The sequence below is a fragment of the Aethina tumida genome, chromosome 1 (assembly GCF_024364675.1).
Source record: "Aethina tumida isolate Nest 87 chromosome 1, icAetTumi1.1, whole genome shotgun sequence".
Lineage (NCBI taxonomy): Eukaryota > Metazoa > Arthropoda > Insecta > Coleoptera > Nitidulidae > Aethina > Aethina tumida.
This window is the reverse complement of record NC_065435.1, coordinates 4,637,832-4,660,394: the sequence shown is the minus strand read 5'-3', so window position 1 is coordinate 4,660,394 and position 22,563 is coordinate 4,637,832. Positions and strand designations below refer to the sequence as shown.

Sequence of the window (22,563 nt, the reverse complement as noted above, 5' to 3'; positions counted from 1 at the left end):
TCAAACATATTTTTTTGTTATTTGTAATATTCGATACATTTTTTTCCTTTTTATGTAAAATTCTTTATTTTATATTGGTTTTTAGTGAAATGTAAATAAATTATTTGCTTCTACGTATTGATATTATTTTTAATCCAAATATTAGATTTTTATAAAATAGAATTCCTACTTGTAATGGACTGATTTTTAGATTTCTGTCCCCTGTACTACTGTGTATTATGTTACACAAAAATATTGTTTTTATATTTATTGTAAAAATACACAAAAATATAAAAACTACTTTCTTTTAGAAAAGGCAACTCTCACAAGTTTAGTAATTATTTTACGGTGTTGATTAGGTCTTCCTCACGAGACAGAAGCGTGGTATACAAAAGTGGTTGTTTTGCGTGAATTAAAGCCGTCCCCGCCACCGCAACATAAACGATACAAATGTGTAATTGGTTAGGTGTCGTACATGTTCGGCTGTCAGGTGTGATTGGTCTTGTAAGCTCGGATTTAAACGTGTACAACCATCCGCCGCACCGTTACGGTAAATACGGCAAACGTCGCATTGTGTCGACAGGAAACACTCGAGACAGATAACGGGGACGTTCGACGTGAAAACAACACGTTTGTATATTTGTCGAAAGTTCAATTATGACACGGGAGAGAAAGCAATTTCGGCTCGCTATATTTCAGCAACAGAAACACTGTTGTTCACTCAATAGAGTTAACGTTATTAGAGGACTTGACACGTGGGGCACATTCATAACCTGAACATAATTGGTGAAATAAAAGGCAACGCGCAATATTTTTTTCTGCGTCAGCATTAATCATTTTTGAAGGATTTTCAAGGAGGGGTGTTGTAATAATAGGGTTATAGAAATATTTCCGATGATCACGTGCAACGTTTATCCATGTAACCTGTCACTGAATCATTTGGCCAGGGCCCAATAAAATCCTAATGAAACTACTAGGCGGCATGAATTTATAGCAAAACAAAATGCGCCCCAAAAAACTACGTGCACGAAGAAATGGCCCAATAAACGGCAATCTCATCTCGCTTATTTAAATTTTCGATAGATCGACGAGGAATTTAGGTGTCGCATATCGCAAATAACGCCCGGCAATTTCAGTTACGTGATCGGAACATTTTGCACATATAAACTTGTACAAGACGTGAGGGGTTAAGTGTATTTTTACGGTCCATTACAGTAATCATTAAATCCGTGTTATATGGATCGGAACACTGTTTTCACCGGAGAGTTGTGGAAATTTCGTGATCTGTGCAGGACAACATTCAACTATGTATTTGCAGTGGCGTAACAATATTTTCATTGTACTCTATGTGACTTTTTAATTTTGGTGGCAGTAAATTTAATAACTAACAACACGGACTACAAATGAATGAATGTACATTAAAAGCTAATTTCACCTACATTTCTACAAAGGGATGGTCAACAAGGAATTCTAATTAATAAAAAATGTAAAACACCGTAAATGACATTTATTTAAAGAAAATATATAAACTAAGGAAAATTATACATTATTTATTATTTTACGTGTCCTTTCAGTTAATAAATAGATTATTTCCTTCTACATATTGATATTGTTTTAATCTAACCAATAAAATGGAATTCCTACTTATAACGGACTAATTTTCAGACTCCTGAAGTCCACTACAAGCGAGTTCCACTGCGTATTATGTTACTCAAAAATATTTTTTATACTTATTATAAAATGTACAAAAATGAAAAAAAAATATGTTCATAAACTAAGTACCTCGTTAAGTTTTTCTCAGTTGTAAATTTTTTTCTTTTAAAGAAGTAGATTAAACTAATCTGTATTAGGTCCCTTTATTTTGGCTATTTTAACAATGTAATAAATAACTCATCTCTAATGGATTACAAATGAATAAATACACATTAAATATTAATTTCACTTGGGGATTCTCCTTATTAATAAATAATTGTTATCATTTTTAACCTAAATTTTAAACTTTTATAAAATAGAATTCCTACTTATAATGGGCTGATTTTCAGACTCCTGAAGTCCACTGCAAGCGACTGTGTATTATGTTACACAAAAATATTGTTTTATTATTTATTATAAAATGTACAAAACTGAAAACAATATGTTATTAAACTAAATACCTCGTTTGATATTAAGTTCTTCTCTGTTGTAAAGATTTTTTTCATTTAAAAAAATAAATTACATTAATCGGTATTGGGCCCCTTTATTATGGCTATTTTTGTCTAATTATTCATTTAAAATACTATTAAACAGAATAATAAATAATCGATTTGTTGACTCACCTCTAATGGACTAGAAATGAATGAACAGGCATTAAATGTTAATTTCACTTGGGTATTCCCCTTATATTTCTATGCAGAGATGGACAACAAGGAATTCTAATTAATAAAATAATGTTCAGATTACTGTAAATGACATTTATTTAAGTAAAATATATAATCAAAGGAAAATTACTGATTATTTTTGAAATGTCATAATTTATTTACTTGTACATATTGGTATTATTTTTAACTTATATATAAGATCTTTATAAAATGGAATTCCTACTTCTAATGGGCTGATTTTCAGACTCCTGAAGTGCACTGCTAACGAGTTCTACTGAGTATTATGTTTCGCAAAAATATTGATTTTATATTTACGAGTATTATAAAATGTACAAAAATGAAAAGAATATGTTCTTAAACTAAGTATCTCGTTTGATATTAAGGTCTTAGTTATTTTCACTTGGGGATTCCCCTTATTTTTCTATGAAGAGATGGTCAACAGGGATTTCTAATTTACAAAATAATGTTCAGATCACTGTAAATGACTCCTGAAGTCCACTGCAACCGAATTCTACAGTGTAATTTTATAATAAATAGTTTTTATATTTATTATAAAATGTACAAAAATGAAAAAACAAATATTATTAAACTAAGTGGGTATTTCCCTTATTTTTCGACAAGAAATTTTAATTAATAAAATAATGTTTAAAGTACTGTAAATAACATTTTATTAAAGAAAAAGGATAAAAAAAGGAAATTATAGATTATATTTCAATTGTCATTTGGTGAAACGTTTTTTTTTTTTTGTTATTTACAAAGTTCGACACGTTCTTTACGTTTTTATTTTAATGAATAAATACGTTAATTAATTCTGTTAATTCTGTTTCCTGAAGCTCATCAAATAAAACATATTTTTTGTATTTTATTATAAAATACACAAAAATGAAAAAATATATTTTTAAACTAAGCATCTTCGTTTAGTATTAACTTATCCAGTACTATAAAAACTTTTTGTTTCAAAAATATGATAGACCGACTTGTAATCGATCTCTCTATTATGAATATTTGTTAAAAGTTGTTTAAAGTTTTAAATACTATTTATTTATTTATATAATCAATGTTGGAAACTTATCAACTAATCCTTCATCAAGAATATTATAACTAAGATATAAATTTCTTTTGTTCTTTTTTGTTCAGTATTTCCTTGAAAATAAATTAAAATATTAAAATATATGAGGATAATATGATGAATAGTTTAAGATTGGGGATTATTATGTTATTTAAAAGCTTTTTAAACTCTTCCTAACTATGTTGTTTATCCTTTTTCTATATTTTTTAACTTAAAAATGGTGCATTCAGATGCTACAATCCATGCGAATTTCCTTTATGAGTTCACAAATCAGCTTAAAGCAACAGGAGTGACATGTCGCATTCGCAATTTGTTTGGAGAACATGCTGTAAGATATGAAGTCAAGCAAATGAGCCTTTTATCGATCTTATTGTCGCATCCGACGAAAAATAAGTTGATTACGTCCATTCTTGCAGGACTATGCTGGACAATGGTATGAAGCTAGTAAATCTAATCTGATAGAAGAGTATTTAACATCAATTTCACAAAAACTTACTCAAAGGAGAGATTATTTAGTTTATAGAAAAGACGTGCTTCTTCACAACAACCCAAAATAGGCTTCAAAATGTTAAATTTAGTTCAACCTTTGTCACTACATAGTCTAGATATGTCTTCAAGTGATTATTATTTATTTTTGTCTTTGTATTGCCCAATTTTTTAAGTAATAAATGTTTAATTCTAAAGAAGAGGTCAAAATTGAGGTTGATATTTTCTTCATTATTGATTATAATTGTGATTAAAAATTAATTTTCACTCTTTCACAAAATATTGTTTCGTATTTTTATCAAAACTATATTTAGCTTAATATAATAATACAAATTTCATCCTGCAGCAGTAAATAATCTAATCTTTTAATTCTTCTTCGAGTAGGAATTGAAGTAAATATATCCGAGGGTGCATCGTCCAACTTCCAACTTGCTAATTAAATCATAATAATCGCAGCATGAGTCGTAATCGTAATCATGCCATAACTAGTTGAAAGTATTGTAGTCCAGTAATTGACATTCCAACCCGATGAGTGGCTCATGTATATAACTTGATTAATACATTACTGAAATTAATACCATTGAAGACTTGAGAATTACCATTGACAATGCTTCAGAAACAATATGTCAACATGTTGCTTGTTAACATCTTGTATCGAATCATGGATACGTTGAGCGATATATTGTACACAGGAAAATAGCAGTAATTTTGACAATTCGCTTCAGACAACACCGGACGAACTTTAACTACCTAAAGCAATAACTCCGTAGTCAAATATGACTTGTTTTGGTGGCTGAACTCGTAGTACGCCCTGTATAAAAATGCTGTGAAAACTGTACGGAAACAATTTTCGTTTCAACGCTCACAGAAAATCAAACGAAAACGACCGAAACAGAGTTTGTTTTGATCCCCTCTCAAATACAAGGAATGTTGCACTAAATTGGATAGAAAATCACGGATAACTCGAGAAATATTTGTCCGATCGAATTGCGGTTTTATTTATTGAAATCGTAGGAGTTCGTTTTGAGAGTATTGCTAAGATTAAATTTATTTTTAGACGCATTCGAATGTCATGTATCACGCAGTTCCGTCATCGATGTAAAAGTTTAATTAACAATTTCGTTCCTGACAACTTTGTTATGAATTTTCGTTCGGGACGCAAAGACGATTAATTTATAAGTTCGGGCAGATGCAGAAGCAGACACAAACGAGTGGTTAGCTGTAATAAATAAGGGATATTATTAGATCTCAAATGAGCACTTAAGAATTTTATTCAAGTCTTTTCATTTCTTGGTTAGATTAAAGACGAACGTTGGCTGAATTGCAAATGTAAACTTAGCTGGGGTTAACTGACGTTAAAATGTTCATATTATGTTATGCGATAAATATGCTTGGATGATATATTGCTGGCCGACCCTCTGCTGTTTAAATTATATTTATCAAAAAATTATATGTCAACCCGAAATTCATTTCAACAGTGTTCGCCTGCTTTAACCCAGTTAAGTACGCGTCCCGAATGAATAGTTTCGTCTCTTTATGCCAGGAAACATTTCCATTGTTAATTCGAGATTATAACAATAATAACTTCAACCACAATTATTTTGTGAAGCCATATATTATTTAGTTCAAGAAGTTCAACCATTATTCTACAGGATGCGTACATAATCAAATTACAAGTGCTACAGTTGCCGGCGTCAGGTGAACCAAAAAATAATTGTGCACTAAAATAAAATTTGTGCAAACGCTAATGGATTACTGAATATTGTTCTGCATCTGTTAATTGTGTCTTTGCGTATGATTTGGATTTGAACAGTGTAATTCACGGTAGTTCTAGTAAAATTTTAATTTATGTTGGCACTAAACAGTTTGGTCGGTTGTTTGAAATTAATTTTATGGCTGGATAACTGTATGCAGAATGGTTCGGTATTTCCTACTATTAACAAATTAATGAACTATTTCCAATTTGAGGTACGTGCCGTTTCGCTAGTACTTAATTAAAGGTATATTGTTTCCTATACTACATATGGATTATTGACGAAATGTGAATTATCAAACATGGCAAAATTTCCAAAATCAATCATTGTTACAGGCATATTAAGTTTAAAACAAAAATTTACTAGTTTCAAACACGCATGAAAAATTCAATTCAATTTTATATTGCAATACTATAATGTTTCTAAACAAGATGCATTTACACAAAACAATATTTGACTGACAACAGACATTTACAATGACAAATTGTAATTAGGATGTATATTAGGGAATCCCATCTAAGGGTGGGAAAATGCATCTACGAGTTATTGAAATAATTATTCTCTTGGATGTTTAGTTAATGTAACTGGGGAATATTTCATTAACTTTATGAATTGGTTATGCGAATTTTGGTCCCATTTTCCCTCACTATCAATACATTTTAATATAACTTTCCTTTAAGTTTATTACTTATTTATTTTCAATCGTTATCCATAGGAAACTGAACTAATATTAATTTAATTATAATATTCAATAAATTGTGATATATTCTAAATGAAGAGATATGGAAACAGAAAAAGAAACAAAAACAAGAAATAACAAGACAAGACAATCAAAGGAAGCAGAGAAGAAAGAGAGAAAATGGAAGAGAAGAGGATGACAAGAGAATGAAAAGAGAAGATAAGAGAATGAGAAGAAAGAATAAGAGGGTGAGAACAGAAGAGAATGACAATAGTATGTGAAGAGAAGATAAGAAAAGAGAAGAGGATAAGAAGAACAGAAGAGAAGAGAAGAGAAGGAAAGAGAAAGGAAGAGAAGAGAAGGGAAGAGAAGAGAAGGGAAGAGAAAGGAAGAGAAGGGAAGGGAAGAGAAGACAAGAGAATAGAAGAGAAGACAAGAGAAGAGAAGACAAGAGAAGAGAAGACAAGGGAAGAGAAGGGAAGCGAAGCGAAGGGAAACGAAGGGAAGCGAAGGGAAGAGAAGGGAAGAAGAAGAGAGAAGAGAAGAAAAGAGAAAAGAAGAGAAGAAAAGAGAAGAGAAGAAAAAATAAGAGAAGAGAAGAGAAGAGAAGAAAAAATAAGAGAAGAATAGGGAAGAAGAAGAGAGAAGAGAAGGGAAGAAAAGAGAAGAGAAGAGAAGAGAAGAGAAGAGAAGAAAAAATAAGAGAAGAGAAGAGAAGAGAAGGGAAGAAAAGAAAAAGTTATTGGAATAATTATTATCTTGGGTTTTTAGTTAATGTACCTGTAATATATTTCATTAATTTTCTTTAATTAATATAAATATAAATATAATAATCAAAAAATTCTGGTTTATTATTTTAGTTTTTTAATGTTTTACCACTAGGTGAAGAGTAGAAAAGAAAAGAAAAGGGAAGAGAAAGGAAAAAAGGGAAGAGAAGAGAGGAGAGGAAAAGAGAAGAGAAGAAAAGGGAATATAAAAGAAGAAATGGGAAAAAGAAGAGTGCACAGAAGAAGATAATAAATCAAGAAAGCAGAAGAGAGAAGATGAGAGAAGGTGAAAGAAGATGAAAGAAGATGACAGAAGACAAGAGACAAATCAAACGAAAGCGACCAAAACAGAGTTTGTTTGAAATTAGTTTAACTGGATAACTGTACACAGAATATTTCAGCATTTCCCACCCTTAACAAATTAATGAACTATTTCCAGATACATTTCTCTAGTATTTGATTAAAGTTACATTGTTTCCTGTCCTACTTAATGATTATTGTCAGAAGGTAAATTATAAAACGTGGTAAAATTTCTAAAACCCATCATTACAACAAACATATTAAGTTTTCAACGAACATTTACAAACTTCAAAGACATGAAAAATCTTGTTAAATTTTATGTTGTAATAATATAATGTTTCTAAATGAGATTTATTTACACAAAACTACTAATTTGATTGAAACAAAACAGACAGTAATTTAGTCAAAAGATAAAACTCAACCAACCGTTGCCCAGATATGTCACGCATTTAAGGTCGGATAAAAATATTATAATTTAAAGAGAGATTATGAGTAAGAACGACAATAAAAGCGTAACGTGCTTACACGTAATAGGGGAATATTAATTAAGAATTTGCATGAATTTTAAGTGGAGCATGTCCCTTTACTAGTTCTTTTTTGTGCAGCATTTCCTTAAGTATAATTTACTTTTAAGTCGGCTGAAATTGGCGATATGCATACATCAGCAGGAACAGTAGGAGAACGAATCTTAATGAACGCCTTTTAGATGTTGGTGTAGGAAGCCAAACTGTTTTGTAACTCGTGCAGTTAATTCAGTGTAAGGAGTCGGAAATGGCAAACCTCTAAAGCTTTAATAATTAGAAAACAGGGGCTGTAAGCATTACCATCTATTTCCTGGTTGTATTCAACGTCTAGTAGATCAGATCGTTCAATGGATGTAGCCTCAAGGCGGCCAAGTATTCGACATTCGAAAACTCGAACAAATTATTACCCAGATACGAGTTTCTGACCTTTTTCAGCTTTTGCTTTTATAAAAGCCACGATCTTTGCGCCAGACTCCAACTACCCGTTTATTAGTTTCTATTATTGGCAAGCATCAATCAGAAAATTCACCCTCACACTGGTCTATCGCCTTTCAGCCCCTCACCCCACCTTTTATGTCTCTTTCAAGAGATTTCGATTCAATTTTCTTTTTTTATCAAACTTGATAACTAACACTTTCAAATAACAATTGATGATTGTTGATTAGACAATAAAAATAACGTGGTGATAATTCTGGAAATAATTGGTCCTGTAAGAGACCGATGTAACCGTGCAACGTTCACCGGAAATCTTTTATTGTAGCTAATTTTCATTATCAAGTTTTTACGAGGGTTAATTAAGGCCCCTCCATAAATCATCATTTAGTGTCTGGAGCGGCTCGAGGGGAAATTTTTGCACGGAAGAATCCCAAGAGCGACCATAAAGGATACGGATAGATAGCCTTTATTCCCCCCATCTGAAACAATATACACTGATGGCTTTTTTATGAACATATTTCATTAGATGAAGGACATGCTATTACTGTTTACCTTAGGCGGATATTGAAGCACGAAACTCAAGTTATAAATTAAAGCCGGGATCACCCCCCATACATGTCTGTATTAAAAACGTATACGCCGGGCACTTACTCATGCCATCTTAAAGCGCCGACCCTGTTTAATAAAAATTTATACGGCCGCATTGTATCGACGAAAAAATCGTTATCACCGCAACACGTTCAATATTATTATTGTGGCCGCAATAATTTTTCACATTTTAACTAAATTAACAAGTAAAAAATCATTTGTTATACCCAGCTAGACAACCTAAAAAAGATATATGAGTCCTTTTTTCGGGGGAAATTTAAAAAATCACACACACTCACACCCACGCACAAAGGGTTGTAATGAGCGAGATTCCAAGTGAATGGAAATAAATCAATTCGGCGTGAATTTATTGTGAGACGTAAGGGGTGGGTTGACTTAAGTGCACTCTGTATTATTAGGGCGCGTGACAAGCCAACCAGGGTATAATTGGCGAAATAAAAGGCACCTACAATATTTTTTCCATGTCGGCATCAATCACTTTTGAAAGGTGAGCCGGATAATTACATTATAGGAATATTTCAGCAGACGATGTGCGGTGTGTGCCCCGCATCGTCGGTGTTTATAATGCGTGCCTTGTTTGAGCGTTTATTTTTGTTGTTTCAATTTTGACAAATTAACATTTATGTGTTCGTCAGTGTCTCTTGATTTATTACTTGTTAATTGGGGCATTGTTTAGCGTTAACTGTAATTAGATTATGATTAGATGGGGTTAAAGGTAACGCATATTTACATAGGTTAATAGGAAACGTCTTGATCAAATGCCAAACTGTAATTGGAATGTATTTAAGCAAATCCTAGATGGGAAAATGCATCTATGAGTTATCGGAATAATTATTCTCCTGAATGTTTACAAAATGTAACTGGGGAATACTTCATAAGTAGATTATATAAATTTTGGTCCCATTCTAACAATATATTCTTATATAACTTTATATTTAATTCAAATTTATTTTCAATCGTTTCAACAATTCATTAATATTAATATAATTGTAATATTAAAATATACTGATATAGAGAAGATATGAGAAGAGAAGAGAAAGTGAAGAAAAGATAAGGAAAGTAAAGAGAAGAAATGAAAAGAGAGAATGACAAAGTGAAGTGAATAGAAGAGAAAGAAAAGGAAAAGAATTGGAAGAGAAGAGATGTAAAGATAAGGGAGATAATAGAAGACAAGAGAAGAGAAGAAAAGATAAAGAGAAGTAAAAAGAAGGGAAGAGAAATCAAGATAAAAAGAGAGAATGAATGTAAAACAAGGTAAAACAAGATAAAAGAAGCAAAGAAGAGAACAGAAGAGAAGAGAAGTAATGAAATAAGAATAGAAGAGATGGGAAGTACGAAATGTAAAGATAAGAGAAGATAGAGAAAAGAAAAGAAAAGAAAAGAAAAAGAGAGAATAGGATAGAAGAGAAGAAAAGAGAAGAGAAGAGAAGAGAAGGGAAAGAAAAGGGAAGTGAATAGAAGTGAAAGAAAGACAAGACAAGAAGATGTAAAGTGAAGGGAAAAGAAGGGGAGAGAAGGGAAGATAAAGGGTGAGAATGAATGTAAAAAGAGGGTAAAACAAGAGAAGGAAAAAAGAGAACACAAGAGAAGAAAAATAAAAGAATTGGAAGGGAAGAGATGGGAAGAGAACTAAGAGATGTAAAGATAAGGGAAGGTAAGGGAAGACAAGAAAAGAGAAGAAAAGAGAAAGAAAAATAAAGACAAGAGAAGAGAAGAGCAGAGAAAAGAAGAGAATAGAAGGGAGAGAAGAGAATAAAATGAAAGAGGAGAAAAGAGAAAGAAGGGAAGAGAAATCAAGGTAAAAAGAGGGAATGAATGTAAAAACAAGGTAAAACAAGATAAATGAAGGAAAGAAGGGAACATGACAATAGAACAGATGGGAAGAGAAGTAAGAAATGTAAAGATAAGGGAAGATAGAGAAGAGAAATGAAAAGATAAGGAGAGAATAGGAGAGAAGAGAAGAGTAGAGAAGAGGAGAGGAGAGGAGAGAAGAGAAGAGAGGAGGAGAAAAGTGAAGAGACGAGAAGAGGAGAGAAAAGAAGAGAGGAGAAGACAGGAGAAGAGAAGAGGAGAGATGAGAAAAGAAGAGAAAAGAAATTTTTATATAGGTTAATAGTAAAATTTTTCATCAAACACGAATATTATTGTGATATACAAGAAATCTTAGATGAGAAATGATTCTATCAGTTATCTAAATAATTATTCTTTTAGATGTAGTATTTATAAGTTGATTATTTAAATTTTAATACCATTTTCATCTAATGATATTATATTTTATTATAACCTTATTTTATATTTATTACAAATTTATTTTCAATCGTTATTCATACAACACTTCATTAATATTAACATAATTATAATATTAAAAAATTACTGATTTATTTTAGTTTCCTAATTTAATTATACAATGTTTTATCACTACATTCCACAATAATTTTGTTCATTAATTTATTAAATTTTATGCATCATTGTAATTTCGAATTAATTTTATTATTTATATATGACAATACAAATAGCATATCGTATAGCATATTTTAAACATGATAAAAAAGTGTAGTAAAAATACTACTACCGAATGTTTAGTTGCAAATTACTTTTGCCTTTTGAATTGTGAATGTTAAATATAAGGAGAAATGAAATATTTTAGACCGGCCACCCTGAATTACCAGGGTTTCATAATTATGTAGATAATTTACATTTTGATTTCCTCCCTTTTAAATTTCCATCCATCTTAATATACAAGATCCATTCATCAGATTGTATAAAAATAAATCTTTTATTCATTCAATTTAATAATCAGGACACACGTGAGTGCGTACATATAAAAAAGGCCAGTTGAAATATATTTTTTTTCTCCACAGGTTGAAACCGAGTAGAGAATCTGCGGTACGGGATGATGGAGAGAGTGAAATAGCGGCCTTCCTGTTCATGTGAGAAGGGGAACTCCATTGTCTGTCGTCTCTATTACGCTTTCAACTCATACCCCGAATGTAACTACATTAAACTGATAGCGTATTTACGTTTGGTATCTTTTGCATAATTTTAATTTAGCTCGGCCCACTATTTGCATAGATTTTGGCTCCGCCACAATTCTGGCACTGGCTGGTAGCAAACGTTAACTATGGATCAGTTAGACCACGGACGATTTACTATAATTGTTGCGGTCTGCACGACGATTTTCTGAAATTAAACCCAACCAAAAAAAAAGCAAAACGGCACGTTCATTAATACAACAAGCTGGATCCTTGATTGAATGGACCGTTAACATTCCAAGATATTAATCGGCGTGATCACGATTAATATTTTGTGTCCTTTTGTGCGGTAATACTTAATACAAACTCGCAACTAACGGGGCTGATTAGACGTAGAATTTCTGGCGACTATATGGACCGTCGAGGACCGAAAGCGCAGCGAGTAATTCAATCAATGACGGAATTTCGGTCGCTATGACTATACGGAGGGTACGGGAACGTGGAATATCAGAAGGCATCTACAACTAAGCACTAAGCACATGTTGCTAGTGTGTGTGCGGGAAAACATGCATTGTAATGTTTTCGTAATCCATCTATCTAAGCATCCATCCATCATTTAATGACTCTTTCTATTACTGCAAGCTGGAGCGGGACGGCATTTCAATAATGAGATAATTTCCCATTTACTTTTCCTGTTTTTTCGCCGGCTTAATCCATTTTACTATAATCTAACTGGGTGGTTGTTTTTTTTCGTTTTCCTGCTACATTTATCCTGGCGACACTGTTTTTCATTCAGGAAGTCACGTGTTAAGTGTAATGTAGTGTAGTGAATTGATATGTTTATTTTAAATTGGTTTAGTACAAAGGCAAACTAGATTTTTCTTTTCCAATTTGAATTAAATAATATAAAAGTTACATACGAAAACGATTAGTAAGATCATTAATGAAAAATAAAAAAGAAGTTTCAAAATATGACCAAACAAAGGAAAAGAGAATCTAAATAAGAAAAAATAGAGAATAGAAAGAAGAAAAGAAAACAGACGAGAAAAGAAATGAAGAGGAAAGAAGGGAAGAAGAAATTGAGAAGGGAAGAAAAAGAAGGGAAGAGAAGAGGAGGGAAAAGAAGAGAAGAGAAAAGGAGGGAAGAGAGAAGAGAGAAGAGAAGAGAGAAGAAAAGATAGAAGAAAAGAGAGAAGAGAAGAGAAAAGAGAAGAAAGAAGAGAAGAGAGAAGAGAAGAGAAGAGAAGAGAAGAGAAGAGAAGAGAAGAGAAGAGAAGAGAAGAGAAGAGAAGAGAAGAGAAGAGAAGAGAAGAGAAGAGAAGAGAAGAGAAGAGAGAAGAGAATAGAGAAGAGAAGAGAGAAGAGAAGAGAAGAGAGAAGAGAAGAGAGAAGAGAAAAGAGAAGACAAGAGAGAAGAGATGAGAGAAGAGAAGAGAGAAGACAAGAGAGAAGAGATGAGAGAAGAGATGAGAGTAGAGATGAGAGAAGAGATGAGAGAAGAGATGAGAGAAGAGATGAGAGAAGAGAAGAAAGAAGAGAAGAGAGAAAAGAAGGGAGAAAAGAAGGGAGAAAAGAAGGGAAGAGAAGGGAAGAGAAGAGACAAGAGAAGAGATAAGAGAAGAGAGAAGAGAAGAGAAGAGAAGAGAAGGGAAAAGGGAAGGGAAAGGAAGAAATGACAAAACAAAAAAGGGAAGTAACTGTTTCTTTTAATTGGATCTTCTAAAAATAATTACTTATTTGAAAATAAAAAACACTAATAAGTTTTAAATGATAAAAAATGCGTAGCATAAATATTTGAAATTATAAATTATTTAAATAATGTAAAATAATAGAATCCGTTGCCCCCAAATTAAAATATGTCTTTCAACTAACCTTCGGTCTAAGTTATGCCTTTATATTTCACGGCCTATTGTGTTAAGGACAGTTTAAATTCTCGGAGTATAAATATAATAGAAATCAGTGATATTACCCAACCCTAATAAACTACCCCTACATTATTTCTGAAACAGGTTCAACCTTCTTTCATAAAATACTACGGGCGTACGTCTTTTATTTAATTCGGTCGCCACTGGTCAGTTTTAACTGTAAATTACTGCAATTAGTGCTGCTCTTGATTGGTTTTCTCGACTCTATCGGTCCTGATGAGGTCACTTCTCTCTGTTACTGCCTTAAAATAGAACTGATAATCTTTTGGCACAACTCGGATCGAGAAATACCTCTTTCACATACCATTTAATTGAATTTCGTTAGTAAGTTAGTGAGTTATGTCATGGGGCAATTTATGAGAAATGTATTGCATCAGAATGGCAACTATTTTAATTTACTTAAGTGTTTGATAATTCATTTTATTTGTAATTTAAAACATTAAAATTGTGTGTTTTTGCTCAGTACAAGGAACGAAATAAAATAGTTCTGTTATTGTCAAGTTTTAATTGAGATCATTGTTATAATTTAGTTTCAATATCCTTCACCTTAATTTACTTTACTTTACTACTGGAAGTATTTAAACAGCTAAGAATGGGACAATGGACGTTTTACATTTTAAAGGTAACTTTTGAGAATTGTTTGGGTCGTATTTTAATTTCCTCGAACACTTTGTGGCCAATTAATAATTAAGCAAGTAAAAGAGCAAGTTTCCCAAATAATATTGTGTGAGTGAGCTATATTAAAATCCGGCTAAAATTCGTTAGATACGAATTATTAAGTTTGTTATACTACGGTTCTAGTTTTTAGTAGTTTGAAAATTTAAATTAATTAGTTTACAACATAACTTACAGTGTAAGATAGCATTACAAGCTTTTACTACACTGAGCAAGTTTCGTTGAAAATTTCGAATACGTGCTACCCACACTTAAAAGGTTTACTTATGTTTAATTCAAAAAGATTTAAATAGATTATTTCGTTATTAGCGGATCATGTTGAAATGAATAAATAATTAAGTTGTATAAGATCTCGAGACTGCAACAGTGTCAATAATAAGCAGTATCAAATAAAGCATTTCCACCGTTCTGGCATGTTATTTATTATTTTGTTTTGGTCGTACTAAGAAATGGAACGGAGTCGACAGATATGAATAGTAATAAGTAATTCCCAGGCATCTGGCTGAACATTGTGTTCTCTAATTTTGTTTCATTACCTCTCTCTCAACTAATAACCACTAATTAATAAAAAGCTTTTCTTCGACGACTGTTCCTCACGAATTGCATTGTACGCCGTATTTCAGACTGGATTAATATTAAAACTGTGAACAAAATTTTATTAAATTTTACTGTTTTCCCTTTATCTATTCCAAATTAGAATTTCTAATTAAGGACTAAAACGAATATACTTTTCCTTGTTTTATTAATTTATTATATCCACATTGACGTTCCATAACTAATTAACCCAAAATATAATTTATGCCCGTTCATAATTTATGAATATACTAAACTGAGAATTATTTAAACAGCGTGATTCATTTAAACCGATTAACTCTTAAACGTTTATTTGAGCATCATTAATCGATTGGATATTATCCAAATATGTCGCTGAACTTTAAAATGATTTATTGGCTATTTTATTATGGTATATTATTTATATAAATATTATAAGCACACAATTATTGTAATTAATTCACAGATGCACCCTCTAGAGTCCAGCCAAGTTGGAAATGTGACAATAGTAACGCCCATCGACTTGCGCACTCGTTCGTGCGCATTTCCAATCGTGATTAACTCGTTAATTATAATTCCCATTTTCTACACATTTATCCCGCCAGAAATATTTTGTACATAGGAGACGCCAATATGAATTTAGTTTAGGTTGTTTTAATATGTTCGGAGCATCAAAAGAATCCTTAAAATTTCAAATACATAAAACATGTACCGTAGATTTTAAAACATTCTTGAGTACAGTTCATACATCATTTATGAAAGTTGTTAGATACGGCTCGAAAATAAGACATGCAAAAAAAGGGAAATTGGCGGCTCAGTTAGAAAATCTACAAGTTACGTTGGTGCGCATGTAACGTAATAAAATGCCCATATCCCGATATTAAATTTGGTTGTAGCCGATTTTTCCACGATGTTTCATCTATCCATCGAATAACGTACGAACTGTATTTCAAATTAACAATTTATCAAGAGCATCTGTAGAATAAATACATATAAAATGTGACAGGATCCCAGATATTTATCATTAAGCTGCCAAGTTGAAAGGGTTATGAGATACCACCACTATATTCAAGTGACAACAGATAATGTAAAGAAGCCATTATTCTCAACGGTATTCGATGCATGACTGCCAAAAATTTATATTATTTATGATTTCTGGATTGACATTTATTACGCAAACACTGTCACTCATTAGCACTAAATTATTTATCCTGCCAAATTGAAGCGAAAATTGTGGGCAATAGCAGAATGTTTAAAAATTTATATTTATATTTAAATCATTTATTCGGTTATATCTTGTAAATTATTGTAAATAATAAACAAATTCTAATTTTTATAAACTTCTCAATATAAAAATATACATTTATTTAATAAATCTAAATAAGCTTAAAACAAAAATATTACGTTAAATATATTTTTAAAACAATAATTAAGAATTTACAGTTGATTTTCCTTTTAAATATCAATATTTTGAGCAAAACTACTGTAAATAATGAACAAATTGAGATTTTTATAAATCATTCAATATATAAATATATATTTAATAAAATATACATTTAATAAATCTAGGCAAACTTAAAACAAAAGTATTAAGTTAAATCTATTTTTAAAATAATAATTAAGAATTTACAGTTGATTATCCTCTTCTATAGAAATTTATGTGTATTTTACAAGTACAATATATAAAGCTTTCAATATAAAATTATATATTTAATAAATCTAGGTAAGCTTAAAATAAAAATATTAAGTTAAGTCTATTTTTAAAATAATAATAAGAATTTACAGTTGATTATCCTCTTCTATAGAAATTTACGTGTATTTTACAAGTACTATATATAAAGCTTTCAATATAAAATTATATATTTAATAAATCTAGATAAGCTTAAAACAAAAGTATTAAGTTAAATCTATTTTTTAAATAATAATTAAGAATTTACAGGTGATTGTCCTCTTCTATAGAAATTTATGTGTATTTTACAAGTACAATATATAAAGCTTTCGATATAAAATTATATATTTAATAAATCTAGATAAGCTTTAAACAAAAGTAGTAAGTTAAATCTATTTTTAAAACAATGGTTAACAATTTATTGTCGATTTTCCTCTCCCATAGTAAGTTTTAAAAAATTTACTTGTGTTTTAAAAGTATAATTTAAGTCAATTATCAAATAAATATCAAGATTTTGAGCAAAACTATTGTAATAATAAACAAATTGTAATTTTTATAAACATTTTAATCTAAAAATATACATCTAATAAATCTAGATAAGCTTAAAATAAGTTAAATTTATTTTTAAAACAATAATTAAGAATTTACAGTTGATTTTCCTCTTCTATATTAATATTTAGAAATTTACTTGTATTTTACAATTACAATTTAAGTTAATTATCTTGTAAATTCCAACATTTTGAGCAAATAGTTGAATAAAAAACAATTTGTGTTTTTCATGAAACATTAAAAAATATACATTTAATGAATCTAAATAAGCTTAAAATGAATGCAATTTTTAAACAACAGGAATTTATAGCTGATTCTCCTGTATCGTAGTAATATTTAATTATTTACTTTTCTAAGCATAATTTATGTTTATTGCCTAGTAAATAACAAAGTTTTGAGCAAAACTTTTGGGCAATAAACAAATTGTATTTCTGATAAACTTTCTCAATAAAAATATATATTTAAGCGGCAATTTAAAATTTTATGGTTGATAAAAATAATTTACCAAATAGAATTATGTAAATATAAATAAAGTGAAATAAGAAAACAAAAGGAAAAACAAAATTTTAATAATTAAGAGTATAATAAATGTTCATACATTTTTACAATTTTAAACAGTTTATAAATTTATATAATTCATGACGTCAATTATTCCATTTACTTCGCATCTTCGCTACTCATTAAATGAAATATTCAGAAAACAAAGAGTTTGTGTTACATTAAGACTAGATTTGCGTTCAAGTCATTATTAAATCCAGGGTCTGCATCTAGGAACGGCGAAATTAATTTAATTTATGCAGTTAAGTAATCAATACATTAAAACCGTATACTATATTGAAATAACCATAATTATTTGGTGTAAATTTAGTTGATTCCAAAATCTCATTATCAAAATAAATACTTGGACGAGCACCGCAGTATTTCCATAATTAATAATCGATTTATTAGCCTGGCTCTAAATTAATTTAGAAATAAATCTGAATTAGTTCCCTAACGAAATTTATTCGGAATAAGTGTTTTGTGGATGATAACAAGTATCCAAATACAAAGGTACAGATTATAACAATGCAATCAAAGAATATTAGACATGAATTTTAATTAGTTTGAACCATTGTCTTTTAATTAGTTCGTTATTAAAATTTCGCCGTTTCAGATATACTATTGTACAAGAGGATAAAAGCCTTCTTGTTCATTTTCTCTTATTAAAACATTTTTCATTAAACAAATCAAATTTTAATAATAATCCGGTCTTGTTTTACACGACAGGGAAATATTTTTGGGTCGGCCACCCCAGCTGGAAATTTCGGTAAGTTATCTATCTACAGGGTAATTTTTGTTGGTTGTTTCAACAGGATGAAATAATTGTAATTTAGCAAGCTCATTAATTCAGTGGGTAATAGTGGAAGTTTGGCGTTGTTATTCAAATGAAGTTTGAATAGTTAATAAAATAAGTCGAGGGGGTACAAGACATATATTTATCAGAATTAGCAAATTGGGAATTAGTTGCCATTTGTTTGCAGTAGCAAAGGGGAAGACGGGAAGGTGAGATAGGTAGAATAGGTGGGATCAGAAGGAATATAAGAGTAGGAGTAAGAGAAATTCTATCAGGTGAGCTAAATTAAATTTAATTTGAATCTACGCCTTGTCCTGTGTATTCCCAATGTTGTTCTTAGTTGCTGCCTTTATCTGCGTCATTCGGTATTAGACTCATCCTTCCATAGGATTAATTCTTCTTATTATTCATGCATTAAGCTCGGTCCTTGTTACTTGTTACGGCGTAATCGATACGAAAAATATAATGAAAAGAGGTAGAAAATAATGGTCCACAAATTAAAGAAAAATTAATGATTATTAATTAAATTAAAAATATACTGATTATCTTATCAGTAACTCTTATACGACTATATAATCCTCATTTTTTATATGAATCAATTCATGTCACCAGACAGAAATCTTGGAAGTGGAAACATCAGTTTTGACCTCCTCTCCAAACCAGAGCAAAAAAGAAAACTTACAACATCTTCTTCAAAAACATAAGATGACTTTTGAAGTCACAAAACAAATTTGCACAAATCATAACACTTGAATTTTTAACATATACAGTGTAGAAAAAGCACTTACAGCATCTTCTTCAAAACATTTCGAGTATGATGTGCAACTTCTGTTATTTTAGACTGACTTGTGAAGTCACAAAGCACATTTGTACAAATTGTAACACTTGAATACATCATTTTTAATCCAAAAAATGTTTTAAATACAATGTAGGAAAAAATAAATAGTGGAGTAGGAAAAAGCATTTACAGCATCTTCTACAAAAACATTTCGTGTATGATGTACAACTTCTGTTATTTTATACTGACTTTTGAAGTCACAAAGCACATTTGTACAAATTGTAACAGTTGAATACATCATTTTTAACCCAAAAAAATGTTTTGGATGCAATGTAGGAAAAAATAAATAGTGGAGTAGGAAAAAGCATTTACAGCATCTTCTACAAAAACATTTCGAGTATGATGTGCAACTTCTGTTATTTTAGACTGACTTGTGAAGTCACAAAGCACATTTGTACAAATTGTAACACTTGAATACATCATTTTTAACCCAAAAAATGTTTTAAATATAATGTAGGAAAAAATAAATAGTGGAGTAGGAAAAAGCATTTACAGCATCTTCTACAAAAAACATTTCGAGAATGATATACAACTTCTGTTATTTTAGACTGACTTTTGAAGTCACAAAGCACATTTGTACAAATTGTAACACTTGAATACATCATTTTTAACCCAAAAAATGTTTTAAATATAATGTAGGAAAAAAGAAATAGTGGAGTAGAAAAAAGCATTTACAGCATCTTCTACAAAAACATTTCGAGTATGATGTACATCTTCTGTTATTTTAGATTGACTTTTGAAGTCATAAAGCACATTTGTACAAATTGTAACACTTGAATACATCATTTTTAACCCAAAAAATGTTTTAAATACAATGTAGGAAAAAATAAATAGTGGAGGAGGAAAAAGCATTTACAGCATCTTCTACAAAAACATTTCGAGAATGATATACAACTTCTGTTATTTTAGACTGACTTTTGAAGTCACAAAGCACATTTGTACAAATTGTAACACTTGAATACATAATTTTTAACCCAAAAAAATGTTTTGGATGCAATGTAGGAAAAAATAAATAGCAGAATAGGAAAAAGCTCCTTCAGCATCTTTTACAAAAACATTTTGAATATGATGTGCCACTCCTATTATTTTAGGCTGACTTTTGAAGTCATACATCGTTTTTGTAAGAAAAAGTAAATAGCGGAGTAAAAAAGAGCATAGAAAAGTTTTCAAATAATATATAAAGTTTAATAGAAACATTTTGTAATATAAAAATTTACTCAAATAAATCTAAACCAAAAACGTAATTTTTTGTATTTTTTTTTTTCAGTAGATAATATTACGAATGAAACTCTCACTCATTCTCACTCTCTTTTTACTTTCCATCTTTTCTGGTAATGGATTTTTAATCTGTTACTTTAGATTGTGTAAAATACAAAAATCATTTGTATAATTTCTCTCCGCCAAAACGGCGCGTATCGATTCAGATTATTTTAATTCAAGCAGAAAATGACGGGCAAGAAACTTAAGCGGCTTACGACGAGCGAAGAAGGAAAAAAAAATCCTTGAGCATAATTTCGGATGAAAAATAGCGATTGTTGTGTAACCGGAAATTTTTGTAATTTGTAAAAGTCAAGGGAAACTAATGTCACAGCAAATATGGGATTAGTTTTTGGTCGTGGCCGCAGCAAAATACATCATTTCTGTCAAATGGCCAAATAAAAAAAAAATCCTCTCTTCATCCTTCTCCACCCGCCGGTTTTAAATTATATGTGAGGTGAAAAAATTATCGAATTGCGCCTCAGGTATGTTCGTACATTCAAATGGGGCGAAAACTGAGCTGAAAAAAAGTAGGATTAATTTTTGCCGGTAAACTTTCGAAATTAACAGGGCAATATTGACAGAATCAATTTCCTCATTTAATCCAACGATGGAATTATGTTTCTTGAGTTATTTATTACTTTCGTTGCTAAAGGAGTGTAAAACTTTTCTGCTAGAAAGAAATATAAGATTTAATGGATTTTCACCCCGCAGTGGAACATGTTCATTAAGAAAACGTGAAGAAAACTGTTTCCATCAGATTAAAATTTTCACTTTTCGATGTTTATTTTGCACTAAATATATTTTCAAAGCTTTATGAAGCCGGATTATTTTGTTCCGAATTATAATTGCTTTTTTCAATTAAGGAGCACTTTTTTAACAAGTCATCGTCGCAGACAGGAGGGTAAGTTGACTTTCTGATTGTTACCTAACGCATAAAACGTAAAAAAGTAGGATAAAAACATTAACCCTTTCGATAAATCACAACGTACTTCTGGTAGGAGGAGTTAATGACTATAACTCAGCGGACACACTATTGTGTTTAATGTGTGCGAGTAAATATGAGTTTATTTATGATCGTTGGAAATCTGTGTTGATTTTTTGCTAATTTGTTGGCAATTACAGCAAAGACTCATATATCATTCGGTCCTTTTAGTAATTTGAGTGTACTTTCATCGTTTGGTTCGTCCCTTTTCACTATTTTATCTCTGGGATTCCATTTCCTGTTTCCGACGTTTTCTTTCACTCCAGTTGTCTCTACAGGACTGGACTCTGGAAACGCAACCGAGCCAAACTATTAACAAATTACTTCATATATCCCCTCCACGTATTGATTTTCACTTCACTGCCTGATTGATTTTAATTCGTTTTAATTACATTTCCAGATGCAAAAAGGCCACACTGTCCCACGTCCAAATAAAATTTGCCAAGAAAAACTGTAAACATTTGTCTGGATAATTAACATCAATAACGGCCTGTGTTATTTTAATACTTAATGTTAAATACCGTTTAACATAATAATACACAAAATCCTTGCATCATTATATCAACATATTCATTTATTAATGCTGAACAATAGTAGTAAAACATAATGAACACTGCATTACAATTACCAAAATATTTTAATAATACCCAGTTTAACCGTTACAATAATTGGTTATGCGTTTGCTTTTTAATCACTAAAAGGGTACCAAACGAGCCTGACAAACAGTTTTTACCACAATTACAGATACAATTTGGAAATTGGCTGTTGTGACTGTATCACATACCTACAAGCGTAATTGATAAATGTAATATCTAACAAACCAAAAATTACTAGAAATGTCATTTAAAT

At 30.6% G+C, this 22,563-nt stretch overlaps 1 protein-coding gene across 1 annotated transcript; it reads left to right on the top strand.

Annotated features, from left to right (window-relative positions):
• Positions 1-10,820: 10,820 nt before the first annotated feature.
• Positions 10,821-13,546, top strand: LOC109609441 (uncharacterized). Its single transcript, XM_049961673.1, has 3 exons — positions 10,821-10,847; positions 12,953-13,089; positions 13,249-13,546. Exons 1-3 carry the CDS (start codon positions 10,821-10,823, stop codon positions 13,544-13,546), a joined length of 462 nt encoding a protein of 153 aa, XP_049817630.1.
• The last annotated feature ends 9,017 nt before the right edge of the window (positions 13,547-22,563 follow it).